At 42.6% G+C, this 16951-nt stretch overlaps 1 protein-coding gene across 3 annotated transcripts in view; it reads right to left on the reverse strand.

Annotated features, from left to right (window-relative positions):
- LOC124180511 overlaps positions 1–16951 on the reverse strand; it is a 57716-nt gene that overhangs the window by 14772 nt on the left and 25993 nt on the right. For 2 of the 3 annotated variants that reach the window (XM_046566129.1, XM_046566130.1), the window contains exons 2-7: positions 6430–6686; positions 4583–4749; positions 4267–4473; positions 3601–4182; positions 2260–2707; positions 731–1601 (exon numbers count right to left, since the gene is read on the reverse strand). In XM_046566129.1, the coding sequence (XP_046422085.1) occupies positions 731–1601; positions 2260–2707; positions 3601–4182; positions 4267–4473; positions 4583–4749; positions 6430–6686 (2532 nt within the window). The remainder of the gene's footprint in view (positions 1–730; positions 1602–2259; positions 2708–3600; positions 4183–4266; positions 4474–4582; positions 4750–6429; positions 6687–16951) is intronic. The other variant, XM_046566132.1, reaches the window with a different exon arrangement.

Genomic DNA, 16951 nt, shown 5'->3' on the forward strand with positions numbered 1-16951 from the left:
TAAGAATAACATAGGAAAATATACATAAATATACATAAATAACATAAAAAAACAATTTTGCAATAACTTTCCAGTGACCGCTGTTTTTTTCTTGTACGAATCAAAAGTGAGCATTTTTCATTCGAAAGTTATTGCAAATATTTTTTTTTAACAATTTGTCAATAACTTTTGGGCAATATTATTGTTGATTATTTTTATTCGTGTCATGCCAAATGTTGTCGATTTTTTTCAGATTTTAATTGAGTCACGAAGTACGAAAATTCTCATCGAATACAGTTTTTGTCTGGGATTGTACAGACAGAACATCTTTAAATAATAAAATTCAACTTCAGACAGCGATGTCATTTGAATGGTTGTTCTGAGCTAATTTTTTGTATAACGTTTTTTGTAGGGAATTCGATTCTCTATACGAATATCTTAATGGCGTTTCTGTGCGATTTTTTTCTGGAAAGTTGCACTCCCGCATTTAGAAGTCTCAATATTTTCCTGTGTTATTCTTATGGGAAATCTTAAAATGCAATGCGCCGTTCGAAATAATTTTTTTTTTGAGCTCTCCTACTAGAAATCTTTTTTTTTACCCCAAATTAACTTCTAATGCCGGATGCAACGGATAAAAAAACATCGATTTTTTCCCGCACACCCTACTGTAGATATTTGGCAAGCGATGAAAACAGGTACGATCCCTGAAACGCAATATGCCGAGTAACTACCGAAACAATTCACAATTTACCCGGATTGAAGGTGGTATGAGCGCCCTTCCGCCTCTTGAGGCTGTCCGAGGAGTAAACGACCTTGCCCTCCGAGTCAAGGGTGACCCTGGCACCCTGCCTCCTACGCTCCAAGGAAGAGTCTTGCTTCCTGGGAAGGTCACTAAGACTGACGTACTCGGCGTCCTTTTTGAAGAGATCGGCATTGGCGTAGGTCACGGCAGGCTGGGGAGCGCGGACAAGAGTGGACGAGTGATCGGACCGCTTGTTGTTGTTATTCCTCACATCGGCTATGGTGACATAGTCGCCTGAGTCTGGATTGGCCGGGTCCGGCTGGGCTGCGGTTCCCGTCTTGGTCGTTGCAGCCGAGGTCTTCTTCCCTCCTCCGGGAAGAACGCACCGAAGCTTGCCCAGGACGCCGCTGAGCGGACTGACCTTCGACGAGCCCGCCGCGGGATTATGCGAGCTTTGGGAAATCCGTCTGCAGGAATTTTCGCCTGCCTTTTCATGCGGTAGGACCGTCTGGACGGTGGCGTAGGGATTCTTGTCCTGCCCGTTTATCACCTCCATCTTCGAGGTACCGACCGTCGCCGACATCAGCACCGAGCCCAGCTCCATCCGCCCTCTGAAGGCCTCTCCGTCTTTCGATGTCTCGTCGTCCGAACCTGGCGGCGTTATCACGCACATCGATGGTATACGGCTGACGTTTATCGCCGTTTTTGACCTGATCCTTTCTACTCGCTCGCAGCCCTCCAAATCACTCGACTCCGAGTACTCGAACTCCGAACATGACCGACCCGTGCACGCTGGGCTTGACGCCGACTCCACTGGCGACGACGACGTGTTGTGGCCGCTGTCTGGCGACTGGCCACCGTTTTGGTTCTGACCATGAACCTGAGAACGGTGAAAAATGTTGAAAATACATGCGGAAAATTCTGTTCGAGGAATTTTTGGGATATTGGCCATGAATTTGAACTTGAAATTACGAAATTGTAGCGTGGTAAACCAGGAGATCAATTCACTTGATCAGTATTTTGAATTTTGCGATGGTAGATAGTGAAACCAGAAGAATCATATTTTCGAATTTGTGAACTTCAGGGTCACAATAAAAGAAAAACTCCATTAAACAGCTTCCGAAAAGTCAATGTTTACATAAAAGAAATAGGTGTTTCAAAGTTTGCATAGGTAGATTCTCAACCATCACAATTTCATAGGGGAATCAATAATTTATTATAATAATACGAAACGAGCGCATTCACCATATTTAATTTAATCCACGATTTCGAACATAATAACCCGAATCTTAGACTTGAAAAGAACACTTTGAAAAACTTCTAGTGATTGAATTCGACAAAAACAAGTCAATTCATTACCAAAATGAATGTTATTTCTTCATTGTGTCCACCATTCTTTAAAGAGTAAGAATACCGTGGATTCCTACACTTTTTATCGTTGTCCAGCCTGGTATTCAATTGAATTCATAATACATGTCGAGTTACAGAAACTTGATCTGACAAAGACACTCTAACAACGTGAATTGACGATATCTTACCATTGCCACGACCGTCAAGCTGGACTTTCGTTCCGGAGGAGGTGGCGCAAGAAGAGTGGTGCAAACGGTGCCGGCCGAACTAGTGGTGGTGGAGGTGGAACCCCTGCCAAACAGTTCGTATTCATTTTCGGCAACGGGAGAAGCGAGTTCTGGGCTGAGGTCGCAAGACTTGGTGAGCGGACTTTGGGGCAGGGATTCCTCCTCCCTAAGAGTCTTGAGCCCGGAATCAACGTGGAAAGAGGTGTAGTAACCTTCGGTGTCGCATGAGTAAACCGAGGAGTTTTCACCGTCGTCGGAAAAGGGTACGGCGGTTATGTCGTGGATTATATCCGGAGTCAGAGTTCCCTCCGAGGTGACTGAGGATGATGCCGAAGTATCCCTTCCCTTCGGACGTCTGACATGGCTCAACGACGTTGACGAAGTTCCGATCGAAGCGGTGGTCGTTGACCTGGAATTGAAAACGAAAAACCGATCGTGAGTTTAGCTCCGGAGAATTTGACGGGAAAAACCACCCTAAATGTTGAGGATTTATTTTAAAAGTTGCGGATTTACTTTTGCAAACAGTTAGGTACAACCATTACACTTCAGGCTTATTTGCAAAGTTGGGGGTGTAACTTTATAAACAATTGGTCATAACAATGAAATCTGGGAGCTATCATGTATAAAGTAGAGTATTAGCCCTAACATATTGAGGGTGAAACATCGCAATCATTTGGGTGATCATGAGTTCGAGGGTTAGTCTTAACCCTAATAGGTTAGACCTCGGTAGAATCGCGTAACGGTCACACAGGGTGAAATTCACCCTAGCTCCAAAAAAGTGATATCCTGCTTCAACCGTGAGTTCTAAAAGTCTGAAAAGATATCTAGTCATTGGATAAGAATCGTAAAGAAAAACTCTCACAGTTTCCTCAACCAAAATTGATTGTTTAAATGTTGTCAAACATCGGCAAAGTTAAGGTAAAATGGTGAAATATTTTACGGATTTAAAGTTTTTTTTTACAGCATTGTTTTGGTATAAAAAATCTATGAAAGTCTGTTCCCGAATTCTACGAGAAGTTTGGAAAATGTCTGGGATGAAATTCACCCTCAACGATCGATTAGAGTTAAACTTGAGGATCTATCCTCAAAAACGGTTGGTTCTAAACATCAAATTTTGGAGTTCTCCTGCCTAAGGTTGAGTGTTAGCCCTGAAGTGTTGAGGGTGAACCGTCAAAAAGAATTGGAATGTAACTATCAGTGTGAGAGTTATCCTTGCGAGGCTAAACCAGGAACTTTTTTGGTGTACCCCAAGTCTTCGAGGGTTACCAAAGTTTGATGTTTTTCTGTAGAGAATGAAACTACCTGTACCTCGGCGGATGAGTGGTCGTTGTGGTTTCGCTTCCGATGCTGGCTCTACCGCTCTCCGAAGAGGCGCTCCAGTTTCCAGAGCTGGAGTGCGGAGCGTCTTCGCGATTGCCTTTGCGGCGTTCCCTGCGCTGAGCGGCGCTCTCTCTGAGCTTAACGTTGGCCTGACGTTCGACCGGAGGTGCAGATACAGGGATGCTGGAGGTGCTCTTTCCGCTTGAGCTCGACGAGCTGGGTTTGCGCTCATGGAACTTCTCCTTCCTCCTCCGCATCGTCACGGTCTCGTAGATGTTGACCTCCTCCGGAGAGCCGGACTGCTTCTCCTCGGCCGACTGATCATGCTCCTCCGAGCGGCTCGATCCGCCCCCAACGCCTGAGTCCTGTACGTTCTGACTCGACTTTGGACTGATCAACTTCAGTCGTGACATTCCCCAGGCCTTCAGCGTGTTGAAGTGCGACTTCTTCTCCGACGGCGACTCTTTTTTCGAGCCAAGGAGGTCCGTACTCGCCGATCTGTGCGCCCGTGAACTCGCCGCTGGCGATGCTTCCTCTTCTTCCAGACCCTCCGTCGCCGTTTCCCTATTGAAATAAAGCGCAGGGGTGAGAACTAATAAGTCAGAGGGTGCTCTTTCAATATAGGGACATACTACTATTAATACTTGCCCTCCTATCGCCTGACGGATTTCCTTATGGTCGATACCGGCGATGGTGTTCCGCCGTTTGCCTCTCGGTCTCCTGGGTCGGGATCTTCGCTTTACGGCAACTTCATTGCTCTCTTGTCCAGCCGGCGAAAGAAGGGACCGTCGTCTAATGGACATTCGTTCGAAGCCCCTTCCGCTGACGTCGACGGCGACAACTTCAGCTGGGAATCTGTTAAACGAACGTTTATTAGTGTACCGAATCAGTCGCTTGTTACCTCGAGTATATTCAATAGTAGAGGGTGTTTTGGAACATAGTTGGGTTGAGATACTGCACTCACCTCAGGGCGACAGCTTGCACTTGTTCTTCCGGGCTCGGGAGCTTGTGGTCAACGGCATCGTCGTCAGTTGCATCGGTAAGGATCCTTGACATACAATCCGGAGGTACGGTAACGTCGCCAAGGGCTTCCGTCGACGTCCATCTGCGCAAGTCTTCGATGGCAGCCGGCTGAAATGAACGATTGAATAACGTTTAGTGTAGATAACGCAACCTGCCGATCAATGGTCAGGTTGTTGACGGATGAAACTTTGGGGTCGGAACCCACTCGGATAAAATTTGACGCTGAACAACTGTCCGGCATGCATTATGACAGTGTAAAAATTATTAAGCGTATTTTAGAGTAAGAGGGATTAGATGGTTATTGAACCGGAAGAACGCAGCTGTCGCTCATCGACACGAGCTAGCCGATCGAGACTCGCCGAAGAATTGCTATTGCCCGTGATGTTATCTTGCAGGTAATTAGATCTAGTGGAATCTAGTCAGAGAGCAGATTATGTTTCAGGACTGGTTCTTTTATGCCTGGTATTTTATCAGCCTGGCTGGTTGCCGCGATGAGATCTGGGTCCGAGTGTTGTGTCATGCAGCTATCTCACTTGTTAAGCCGCGTCTTCGTTATCTCGTTCTCTCGGTAAGTTCAAAAATACAGTCAAACCGATCCGCCTACCAACAACTTACATAATTTATGCAAAATTCAAGGCACGGACCAATCAAGAAGTGGTCGAAACCCCGGGGTTCTCGGTATGAAGAATAAAATCATGCAAATCAGGCCGACGTTCAAGCATTACAACCACCCACTAACAGAAAAAGAAAAAATAGAGACATTTACGAAAGTAAAGATGAATGACGATGCTTATCCGAACATAAATTTTGGCGCACAAAGGCCTCAAGGCTACTGCTCAGTCAGTGAAAAAGGCCCGAATAGTGAAAGCGAAGCCCTGTGGAACCACTGCGCGAAGGTTATACTGTGGATCCTCGAGACCATTAAGGCGATCTCACAATAGCAGGGGAGACATTTACGCAGTACAGAGATGAACGCGATCGTTGATGCTTTTGAATCAGCTTCGAACGTATTCGCGTCTTCAAGGTCGTCTATCCCTCCAATCGCGTCCCAGTGAAGCTTTGCTTGAACGCATTCAGCGTCCGTTCCAATCCGTCGCTAGAAGCAACAGGTAGATAGTCGTAATTCCAGCAACGAAACGTACTTCAGTTCCAACCCGTTCAGCCCATTAACGCCGCTGCCAGCAGCAGGTAAAGCAAAGGACCACCGCTGAAGATCTAATTCCCAGGAAGGCCGCATGAAGGATTAATACGGCATACCTGACCGAGGCACAGGTACCACACCACGTTCTTACTTCAAAAAATTCAATTCCCAGGGAGTGCCTACTTCGTGTCCAGGAAATGAATCAGCGTCACCGGATCTCCGCTGTGAATATTTACTTCCCCGCCGACTTTCGTCACGCGCGTGTTAATCTAACAGCTTTCTGCATTTTCCCTCCCTCTCTCCCTCACTCTCTCTCACTCTTCCTAGAGTTGTAAAACGGGATGAAACAACTAGTCACGTAGAGAATCGGATTTGTGCGACACCCTGTATAAATCGCTGTTTGTACCCACACCAGCGCCAGGCCCAAGATCTCTGACGGAGACGAGAAACCCCATGAGCACGTTGTGGTGGTAGGAGTAGGAGGAATTCCGGCGTTGCCAGACCGGACTCTCCTCTTATTTTTGTGGTTCTCATTCGGAAACCGGTGAATGATCGCTACGTGTGTGTATGTTTACAGTCCCGCGGAAGTTGACCCGATTTTAACCGGTAACAGGACTCGGAAGGTAACAGGAATGAGGATAACTCACCACTCTGGACTCGATTTCCAGACTCTGATCGACGCGTTTCTTGCCCAGCACAGGTGTGCAGAGGTACATGTCCGTCGAGTTGTTCCTGCCATCCCGACTTATCGAGTCCAGACTTCTGACAGCTACGACAGCCGCGGCCTCGTAAAGCTCCCTCAGGATCTTTGGCCTTGTATCAGCCGTGAATAGCTTCGCTTTGACGTCGTTTCTGCCATGGTAGTGATCCTTGCGGGACGCGAATGTCGAAATGTCAGACTCCGCTGAAAACAAAAATCAAAATATGAAAGAATATCAAATTGTGGGGAAACTGTTAAAGCTCGTTTGAAAGCTCCGAACGAGTCCCATTCGCAGCTAGTTCAAAACTATGTATAGTACAGTACAGTGAATGGCTCGAATCCATTTGTAGGTACCCGGACCAATGGAGTTTCCTTGGGGGTGCAGCTAATGCCCCTTATCCGGTCATATGGTTTTTTTTCGGCGATGTCACATTGTCGAGGATCCAGCGATACACACCGGCTGTGACTAATAAAAACTCCTAGATACCCAGCAGCGTAACGGTCGCCCAGCCGAACCGTGTCGCTGATAGGGTATACCTACTGGGAATGAATAGCGGGCTTATTCAATTACATTACAATCTACCAAATGACGCTCGAATCGTGCATCATCGCGCGTTTCATCTGGAGCATTGAATCATGAATTTTAAATTAGACATTATCACTGCCTCGGGGATAATCTTGAGCTTGGTAAATTTAAAAATTACGGTAGTTCTCCTCTTGCAATTAGTGATAAAAAACGGAGACAAAACAAACGATCACACGAAGTATTACATCGAACTTGAATAAATTTGACTGTCATCACGGTAATCGATCTACCAGGCTTAGCCGAATCGAAATTAATTTGTTGAACAAGCGCGGCGAGTTTGTAATTGGGGTCTTTTCAATGTGATCTCAATTCAAAGTTTAACAGCGAACTCGGTATAATGGCGTTGTGCGAAACGCTTCCAGGGTATTGTGGAGTCTGTGACCGTATTTGTTGTTTGTGGTATGCCATTGTTCAGCCCCTGGTCTTTGTTTTACCCGAAGGTATAAAACAAGAACCGAACACACGTATATAATACACGAGGTATGAGACTATAATGGGTACAGAATTTATCATCGCATAATAAAATTCAGTTTTTGATGTCGGATCTTAGATCGAGGGAACCGTTTCACAATTGGCACGACGCAAAAATCGCTAATCTCGTAGCATCTTAACGCACAGGCAGCAACAGTTCTCGACGTAAGTTCGTCGCCGTCTCCGCGTGCGGCTGGAAAGGAGTTATATGGTTACTTTTACAGACGTCAGAAGTGCGAGTTACGAGTCAAGGCCACTTTCGAGGCAGTTACCCACTGGCACGTTCACTCCATCCTCTGGGCGTCCATGATATCGGCGCTCGTTATACGAGCGAGCAGGTTTCCTGGTGCATCGGTTACGTGAGCCAGTCGGCGATCCTGCAGAGTATTGGAACCAGCCTTCGCAAATTGCCGCTGCAATTTTCATCAGAACTCCCTAATGAATGATAAAGTCGCAATTAAGCGAACGGCTAGACGCAGAGGCGAGGGAAGAAGTCACCCACTCTTCACCTTCATCATCATCATCACCATCATCACCATCATCATCATCATTATCATCGTCGTCGTACTCTTCTTCTTCGACTTCTTCTTCTTCTTCTTCCTCTTCTCCTTCTTCGGCACGTGGGAGGTCTTTTTCAGGGCAGTGCAAAGTGCAAGGTGTCCCGAGGGGCTCTGCGCGGCGGCAGAACCAAGATATCAAGAAACGGTGTAATTTGTGAGTGCGCAGCACACCGGTTTAAGTGGAAACGCAAATTATCCCCCCACGCTCCCCGAGAAGACGAGTATAACGCTGACTGCACCGGCAGAGATGCAACGATCCCTGAGGTCTGGACTTCGGCCTGACTTCGACCGACTGACGCGGTCACATTACTCACGTGGACAGTAAGTAGACCGTAAGCACACGTTACTCTTCTACTCATATCCTTGTCCAGTCTTATCTCAAGACAACCATCTATCCCCGGTCATCACCACTGTCATACACCGATACTCAGAGACGTCTATGTGCGTAGTCACATCGGACTCCCGATTCGAAGACAACGAATCATTACGACATACTCTCGGGCAAAAATGAATAGACACCTGCTTCGGCGTTTCACCGAGTGGGCATTCTATACGGAGAAGAAAAAAAATGTAACATTTTTCGAAAGATATGAAATATAAGTTTTCAATATTTTTCTTTCACCGAAAAATTACCATTTCACGAAACAACGGAACAGGGGTCTTTGTATCACTAGCCAAAATATTTGTCGAAAAAAGTTGGTTGGAATGGGTTTCCCTTTTGGTGACCTCCTATTCAGAGCCCTTTTGAAGACCATTCAGCACAGCTACTGCGCCTTTTTGCATGGCAGGAACTCAAATTCATGACTTTCCATTTTTGAAGTAATAGTTGGTCTATATCTTGTATATCTATATCATTCTTAGCTTATAAACTATGCCTACTTATTGTTAGAATGACGGCGAAGCGTTCTCAATTACAAGGTCTGGTTCGTCTTTTAATCGTTCTGTCTTCTATTCTCTCACTCCAGTGTATATAATACCAATAAATTCTTTCAAAAGCATACATAACACCAGAACTAGTGTGCTCACCTGTGCCAAGCAATAATATTCACAGGGGAAAAATTTATCGGTACAAAATTGTTCGCTTACAGTGAATGGCGAGCCGGGCTCCTGGCGATATTTTTTTCCCCGCCTTATGTATGCTTTAATTTTATTTTTACTTTTTCTCATTCTTTTTTATTCCTCTCCTGCCTCTGGTTCATTGCAGAAGGGTCTGTTGGATCTTGCCGGTGCAGGACTGGTCCGCGATCTACGGTAACCGCATTCCTTCGTCCTTTTTTTCGTGCCTCTTTCCATCCTTCCTTCCCTCTCTCTCTCTCTCTCGCTTTATCCTTTTTTTCGTTGTTGTTTTTACTCTTACTTTTTCCTTTTCATCCAGCGACCCGCCTCGAGCCCTTTCTTTTTATCCAACAGGGCTTCGCCGGCGTGTTTTCACGTTTTTTATCTTGATTTTTTAAATTGTATTCGGTCCTTCTTTTTGAGTGTATTCTTATTCACAACGCAGCGGTGGATCCACACATATTTTTATTCCAACCTAACCTGTAGCCTCTGCTTCAACTTTGCCAGATATACCTGTGTGCATCATGCACCTGCAGCTAATGTACAGTTTCCTAGATGGTTTACAAGCAATTAGATGGATGTGCCGCAGTCCTCGAGGAAGATGCAGCCTTTGGATTCTTTATTACGACAGCTGTAGTGGACAACAGTTGTACACATACATATTATTATAGGTACCGGTACCTACAGATAAATAGTTGCAGGAAGAGAGAAGAATGAAACAAAAGAAGAAATAACAGCATCGGGATTCACATGATTGTCCAGACCGTTATAATTTTTTTAGGATACAAATACAGAATAATCTGAAACGCAGACGAGTGAGGAAGAACGATTGGCTAAGAATTTCTTATTATCTTTTCCACATTCTTCTACAATTCATTCATCGAAAACTCCATATTTCGTATCCGATTCGGACAAGCAAGAGTTCATTTTACTTATAAATGAAGTTTTCATAAATTCACTCAGCTAGACTTTAAGTAACAGTAACGTATTTCTTGCTAAAGCTAAAGTCTGTTATCTATAAATTATAAAGATTGTACGTGTTGGATTTTTTTCTACCAATTGATAAACCAAGAACACAATCTGTTTCGGACGATTTTTAGGGAATCAATTCCTGAATAAAATCATCTATTATTCTTTAAAAACCGAAGATCTGTATGGATTCCGCGGTAAAAAACCTATCAACGAGGGTGATTTCTCTGACGTCATCAATAACGTAGTGTCAACAGTTAAAATCCAACGTTTAAAATTATTTTCACGAATCACAGGAATTTTTTCGCTGGGACGTATACAACGTTCATCAGCTGGAGTCATATTTTCACAATTCTAATCTTCTTGTATTGATAAATTCTTCGCCTAACTGTACATCCAAAACATCCTCAAATGTCGTTCGACAAATTGCGATTACGTATCGTACAATTATTAATATCAGTCCCGGATCCTCGAGCAACACTGTAATAATTCACTCTTGGAAATTGACATCGTTGATTTTTCCTGTCGCGTGTGCATCAAATCAGAATCGAAATGCATTATGCAGCAAGTATAATACACGGTATGTAAGTTGTTGACCGTTGCATAATGGCGACAACAAACTCGGTGACCGCCTGGATCCCGATTGTGGATGACGAGGATGGCTATCGGTCAGTGCCATTGCTCACAATGTGTGTAAGCCTGGTCGCAGGTACTATTATGCCTCAGGTAGGCACGGGCATATCGTTTCGTGCTGCTCCTTCTTTCATCCCGCAGGCGGCGACCGGTTCGCCGGCGTCGTTCCGAGCCAAAACTCATTGACCAACAAGCCGCGGGCTGTTTTCTCCGTTCTCCACCAAATTTGGCCTACGGTGACCTCGGCGAGCCTTATTCAGGAGAATAACACCGACAGGCAGTGCTCTCACGATTTTAATGCCGCGATCGTTGATGTCTGTAATAACCGAGATGCCTGCCTCGCGAAAGCCTAAATAAGCGGCTCGATCGAACGATCGGTACAGGACGTTGTGATTGTTGCAAAATTCCTCCTAGATCTAGTTTTCGTTCAACTATTTTTCAGTTCTTTAACACGACTGACAACTATTGTAGTTATGGGTAGAAAATGTATATGTATTTAGTTGCTGTGACCAGAAAATTATCTACTACGTTCTACTATTCTCTTTCGTTGTGGTCATTCGCGTGACTTTTTATTTCAAATGTTGCGATAAATTGATGCTGATGAAACGATAAATTCATGCTGTAACTTTATTTAACTAATAAAATTCACTTAAGTAGACAGACAAGCTTGACGCTGCCATTCAATAGTAATTAATATTACCAAAGTTTCTTGTCATACTATCTGCAGTGGTATTTAAACCGTTATTGAAACTGTACCATTCTTTAGTCACCAAAACAAATGAAATTTTTCTCAGTGTGATTTTATTTCTTTCTTAGTTATTTATTTCTTTTCTCTTTCTTTTGTGATCGTTTTATAAACCATGAATTGATCGTTTGTTCAACTCCAGAATTGCTCACATGCTTTTGCATTACCGAAACCAATTTCAGATGGTATCTGCATTATAACCTTGAAATGTTATTTCATGGCCATTATATGCCACGTGCCGGTAACTACTGTTCTTGCCTCGCGTGATGACGTGCCCCTCGATTATTTATACTGTCGCAAGGTTTTTCGTAATGAAACTCGTGCTTTTGTGATACCAAAAACTCTATTTTCGGTGCAATTTTAGCAAATTAGATAAATACCGGAATAACAAAATTTCGTATAACTTGATGAAGCGGTTTCTCCTTTTACTCTCGTAAGCCGATCCACCTTCTTTATTTCTACCCACACATTCCGTGGAATTAGGTATGGGCTATTCCGCGTCAACCGGATCAGTCATCTCTCAGATATTTTTTTAATTTGGCATGTGGATTGTGTAAGGGGAGTTAGATTTTTGTGCCAAAGCGCGAATCTCATAATGCAAAATTCGATTTTTTATTAACAATAACAAATTAGACTCCCATTTTTTTCAAAAATTCATAACTTCGGCAACAAATTAGATACAATTTTTTTTTTTTTTTCAAATTACGCGGAAAGCTCCATAGAATTTAAAAAAAAATACGAAATGGTAAAAAAAAGTTGTTATCAATTGTTTATTTAACAATTAATTTTTCAAAGATTTTTAAAACAGTGACCGACACGATCAAAAAATTTTTTTAAAATTCTGACATGTTCCTTGAACTGTACTACAACCTGTGAATTAATTCCAGAGGGGTGTTTTTCTTCGTTTTCGAGTAAAAAATCATTAAAGGTGTCGATGCGCATGAAATTGCGGCGCGTCGAGTCTCTACGTAATGGCGGGCGGCCGGTTGCCGTCCACCGCTACCCCGCGGCGGCGTCGCGGCGTTATTTTAGAGTCATTTTCACGATGTAGGACATGATTGAAAAATCTGAAAAAAATACTGTACCTTCACAAGGCCTGCTCAAAGCGATATGTGAAGTTTCAAGAATGTGTTTTTCACCGTTTTTTTATTACAGAGATTCGAAATTTGGTGGTGCGTAACTGTTATTTTGAATCTCTGTAATAAAAAAACGGTGAAAAACACATTCTTGAAACTTCACTTATCGCTTTGAGCAGGCCTTGTGAAGGTACAGTATTTTTTTCAGATTTTTCAATCATGTCCTACATCGTGAAAATGACTCTAAAATAACGCCGCGACGCCGCCGCGGGGTAGCGGTGGACGGCAACCGGCCGCCCGCCATTACGTAGAGACTCGACGCGCCGCAATTTCATGCGCATCGACACCTTTAATGATTTTTTACTCGAAAACGAAGAAAAACACCCCTCTGGAATTAATTCACAGGTTGTAGTACAGTTCAAGGAACATGTCAGAATTTTAAAAAAATTTTTTGATCGTGTCGGTCACTGTTTTAAAAATCTTTGAAAAATTAATTGTTAAATAAACAATTGATAACAACTTTTTTTTACCATTTCGTATTTTTTTTTAAATTCTATGGAGCTTTCCGCGTAATTTGAAAAAAAAAAAAAAATTGTATCTAATTTGTTGCCGAAGTTATGAATTTTTGAAAAAAATGGGAGTCTAATTTTTTATTGTTAATAAAAAATCGAATTTTGCATTATGAGATTCGCGCTTTGGCACAAAAATCTAACTCCCCTTACACAATCCACATGCCAAATTAAAAAAATATCTGAGAGATGACTGATCCGGTTGACGCGGAATAGCCCGTATGTAAAATTATTTAATCAAATTGTAAAATCAAGGATCAAAAAGTGAAACTGAAGGTGATCGAGTTAACCCATGTAGTTAAAGACTTGAAAATAACTGAAGTGTTATGAGTTTGTTTCTTGTTTTTTTAAGTACAAAAAATCGTTTTATTTTTATACAGTACAATATCTGCAAGAATCCCCTGTGAAATGGAATTTTCAAGGGTATGTGTTCGATACAAGCATAGCTACATCGATTTCAATCAAATGAAGAGCCTGGTGATAAAAATTGATGTCAAACAATTTGCGGACAATTCATTTACGAGAAAAATCAGCGAAATAACTTGGAAACTATTGTCACGTTTCAATATGCATACTCATTAACCAAAGTGTCGAAAAATCCGATCAATCCGTGATTTACAGGGACCCAAATTAATCGTAGGAATTCGTTCAATTCGAGGAACACGTTGTCGCCTGATATTGGAGTGGGTTAAGATTTCGTTTGACCGTGTCACTTAAAACTTGTCGGCAACTATTAACGCGCCTGGCGTCGGCGTCGGTTATACGGTTCAGTTCGGCTCTGTGCCGTTCAGTGTGCATAACTCATTCCGGGACCGAGGAGAGAATTATGATCCATCTAAAGTACAGTTAACTCAATTCTAGGCCAGAGAGTTAAAACTGTAGACGAACAGCCCACGAGCCGGCAGTTTAACATTACCGCGGCAAGTTCCTCTCAAGAGTCCTTATTCCCTTCACAAGACGTTCGTGACGCGCGGTGCGGCAAAGAGATGATGCGACGAACGCTTCGTGGTCGTCAAAATGAACGATCGCCGCCGTCGTTAGCATTACTATTTCGAAAATTAAACGTTGAGTTTTAAACGATAAGTTAACAATTCAGGTTATTTTCAAGCGATTTCAGAGTTCTTGGTTTGAATCGATTCGGTTCTTCCTAACCTGGTGCTGCGGAGATTTTGGGAAAAATCGATTGCGTTCCCGAGTTATTTGCAAAAACGTGAATTTTTCTTGCTAGACCATAAGATGGAAACTGACGTGAGAAACTTGGTTCAATGATCATAAGTTTCATTCAAAATCTTACTAATCAGACTCAAGGTAAAATCGTTTGACTCACATCTCAGTTGTGTTTTTTTTTATCTAAAAACAAACATCCTTTTGTCCACACTTCTTATTTCCGGGAAATAACGGGAATATTGGAAAGTTTTACGAGTATTCTTTTTAGGCCAAACCGTTTTCCCCGCAACTGGATTTGAAGGTGAAACTATTAATAGGTGGACCAAAATTTCGACTTCTAGGCGAAGTTTTCAACGCAGATAGGGGCGATTTGCGACGGTGTGTATTTTGCATGGAAAACGTCGAGCGGCTCGAATCATCTCGAAGTAGCCTCAACCCGTTGAACAATCGGTGCCAGTGTACGCGAGTGGTGTGCTCAAGAGTCGGCTTTCATCTCCAATTAACCTCGTCTTAACAGTCTGGCTAATTGACTGTTTTCGCCGTCTCTTCCTATGCTCGTTATCGTCTAGATGTTTATTGTTTGCATTGAAATGCCGACCGAGGTCTTCTCACACGCCTTTGTCAATGCGTCCTCCGTCTATCCTCCGTAACGAATTTCCGAAGCCACTTCCCGACTCCTGCACCCATACTTGAACACGAGACGAATATTACACTCGTTCAAAATCTTCCTCCTCGATGATCGATTCCCCGTCACGAACCGCATCTTTCGATATTATACATTACACGACGTATTCGTCTTAATGCGGTACACAAAAGTGTACCGCAAGTCGATTAGAAATTATCGTTCGATCATTCGAGCTGCAAGTCACGTGCGGATCGGGCAGCCTAAAGGGCATGGCTATGTATTTCAAACTGACATGAATTGTTGCGCTGGCTTCGGTTCGAATAACGATTGTCGAGACTCATTTTCTCCGTTGCTGTAAACCGAGAGAAATTTCTACTCGTGGTTAACATTGTTCAGTCCTCATAAACTATTTTCATCTTTTACCAGTGCCCGGAAAATATTGTTTTCGATATAACGTAAAAATCAGTTTTCTTGCTGTAAGCAGAAGTTCTAATACCTGTTACTTATCCTTCTTGATTATCATCTTTTCAAAATGTAGCAAACTAAAAAAACGAATCACACGTTGCAACAGCCAGAAAATTTAGTTAACAACTATAGACCACGCTGATTAGTTGATCATATAACACTTTCCGGTAAATCAAACAATTTTTGAACCATTGTTGTAACGATAACAGTCTCCTTAGAATTTTCTAGTAACTATAACATAAATGAACTGTATTATCGGTATATTACACCTGATCAGAAACTTTCACGGCTTCAAAATTTTTTATGTGATATTCTTCGGACACCGTAATCACACAAATCAAGCTGCAAAGAAAAAATGAAATTCAGTTGCCGATCTTATCGAGTTCAATTCGAAATCGGATATCGTCGTGTAAATTAATCAAAGGAAGTCTCGTTACGAGGCGATAATTCACACCACTGCCAGTCCCTCGATCCCTACGATCCGACAACGTCTGACCGCACGACCGCAATCTTTAGTAAAATTTCTCTTTGATTGACAGAATCTGAGGTAGGTAGGTAGGTAGGTATAGCGGATTGACTGCCCGGTACGATATCCGTACTACGATCGGTACTTTCGACGATAGATCTAAGATGTCTTTTTTTTTTAACAGTCGAGCACGTAAGTAGCCAAACGATGTGCAGATTTGTTTAGATTCTATAATTATTGCCAGATTTTCAGTAATGGCGAAAAGCTTGTTCTATACGCGGAATGAAAATGCCCCTCGTGAATGTTCAAAACAATTTTTGCACAATCTTTCTTTTTTCTTTTTGCCAAATTCTCTGGATAATACCGACTTTTGAAAGTCTTGAAGAAGTAAAAAAAATTCATTGGGTTTTAAATTTAACTTTAAAGACCGTCTCACACAGTTACTTGTATGATTTTTTTATTAAAAATTATTTTCCTAGCGTATAAATTTTGATCAGTGATGACGAATGACAAGTTTTTAAATACTACTCATAAATTTGTTAGAGATATTTTGTTTGACATCTCCCTGTTTTGAGAATTGGAGTTTTTCACATGCGTGTGTATATTGTTGTAAAAATTGTTTAAAATGAATTATTATCGGTAAATCACCGTAGGCGTGGAATTACTTCGCGTTTAATATCACTGGACTGCATCTTGTAGTCGATATTTCTGGATAACGGACAATTTAACGATCTCGGCAAACTCGATTGCGAGTTTCATTAACCAGAATCGATGACCTGGTTTGATGTTTGCTTTGCGACTTTGAGCGCAGACGCATTAAAGATAAAACTCGATGATTAATCGATGACGAAATGGCGCGACGAGTTTTTCTCGTCCGTTCGAAGGGTAAAGCCAGAAATAATTAATATGGCACACTGACGTGTGCAAAAATAATTCGAAGGATGATTCCTGCATTTCTGTTGCGTTTTCATCTTCAAGTTTCTACGGGAAAAGGGTTCGACGGATTTTGTGGCTTTGCTTCACCGTGCCAGCCACACAGTCGATGAACTATAGTTAGAGTACAGAGTGGGTATGACCAAGT

This window comes from Neodiprion fabricii, chromosome 4 (assembly GCF_021155785.1).
Source record: "Neodiprion fabricii isolate iyNeoFabr1 chromosome 4, iyNeoFabr1.1, whole genome shotgun sequence".
Lineage (NCBI taxonomy): Eukaryota > Metazoa > Arthropoda > Insecta > Hymenoptera > Diprionidae > Neodiprion > Neodiprion fabricii.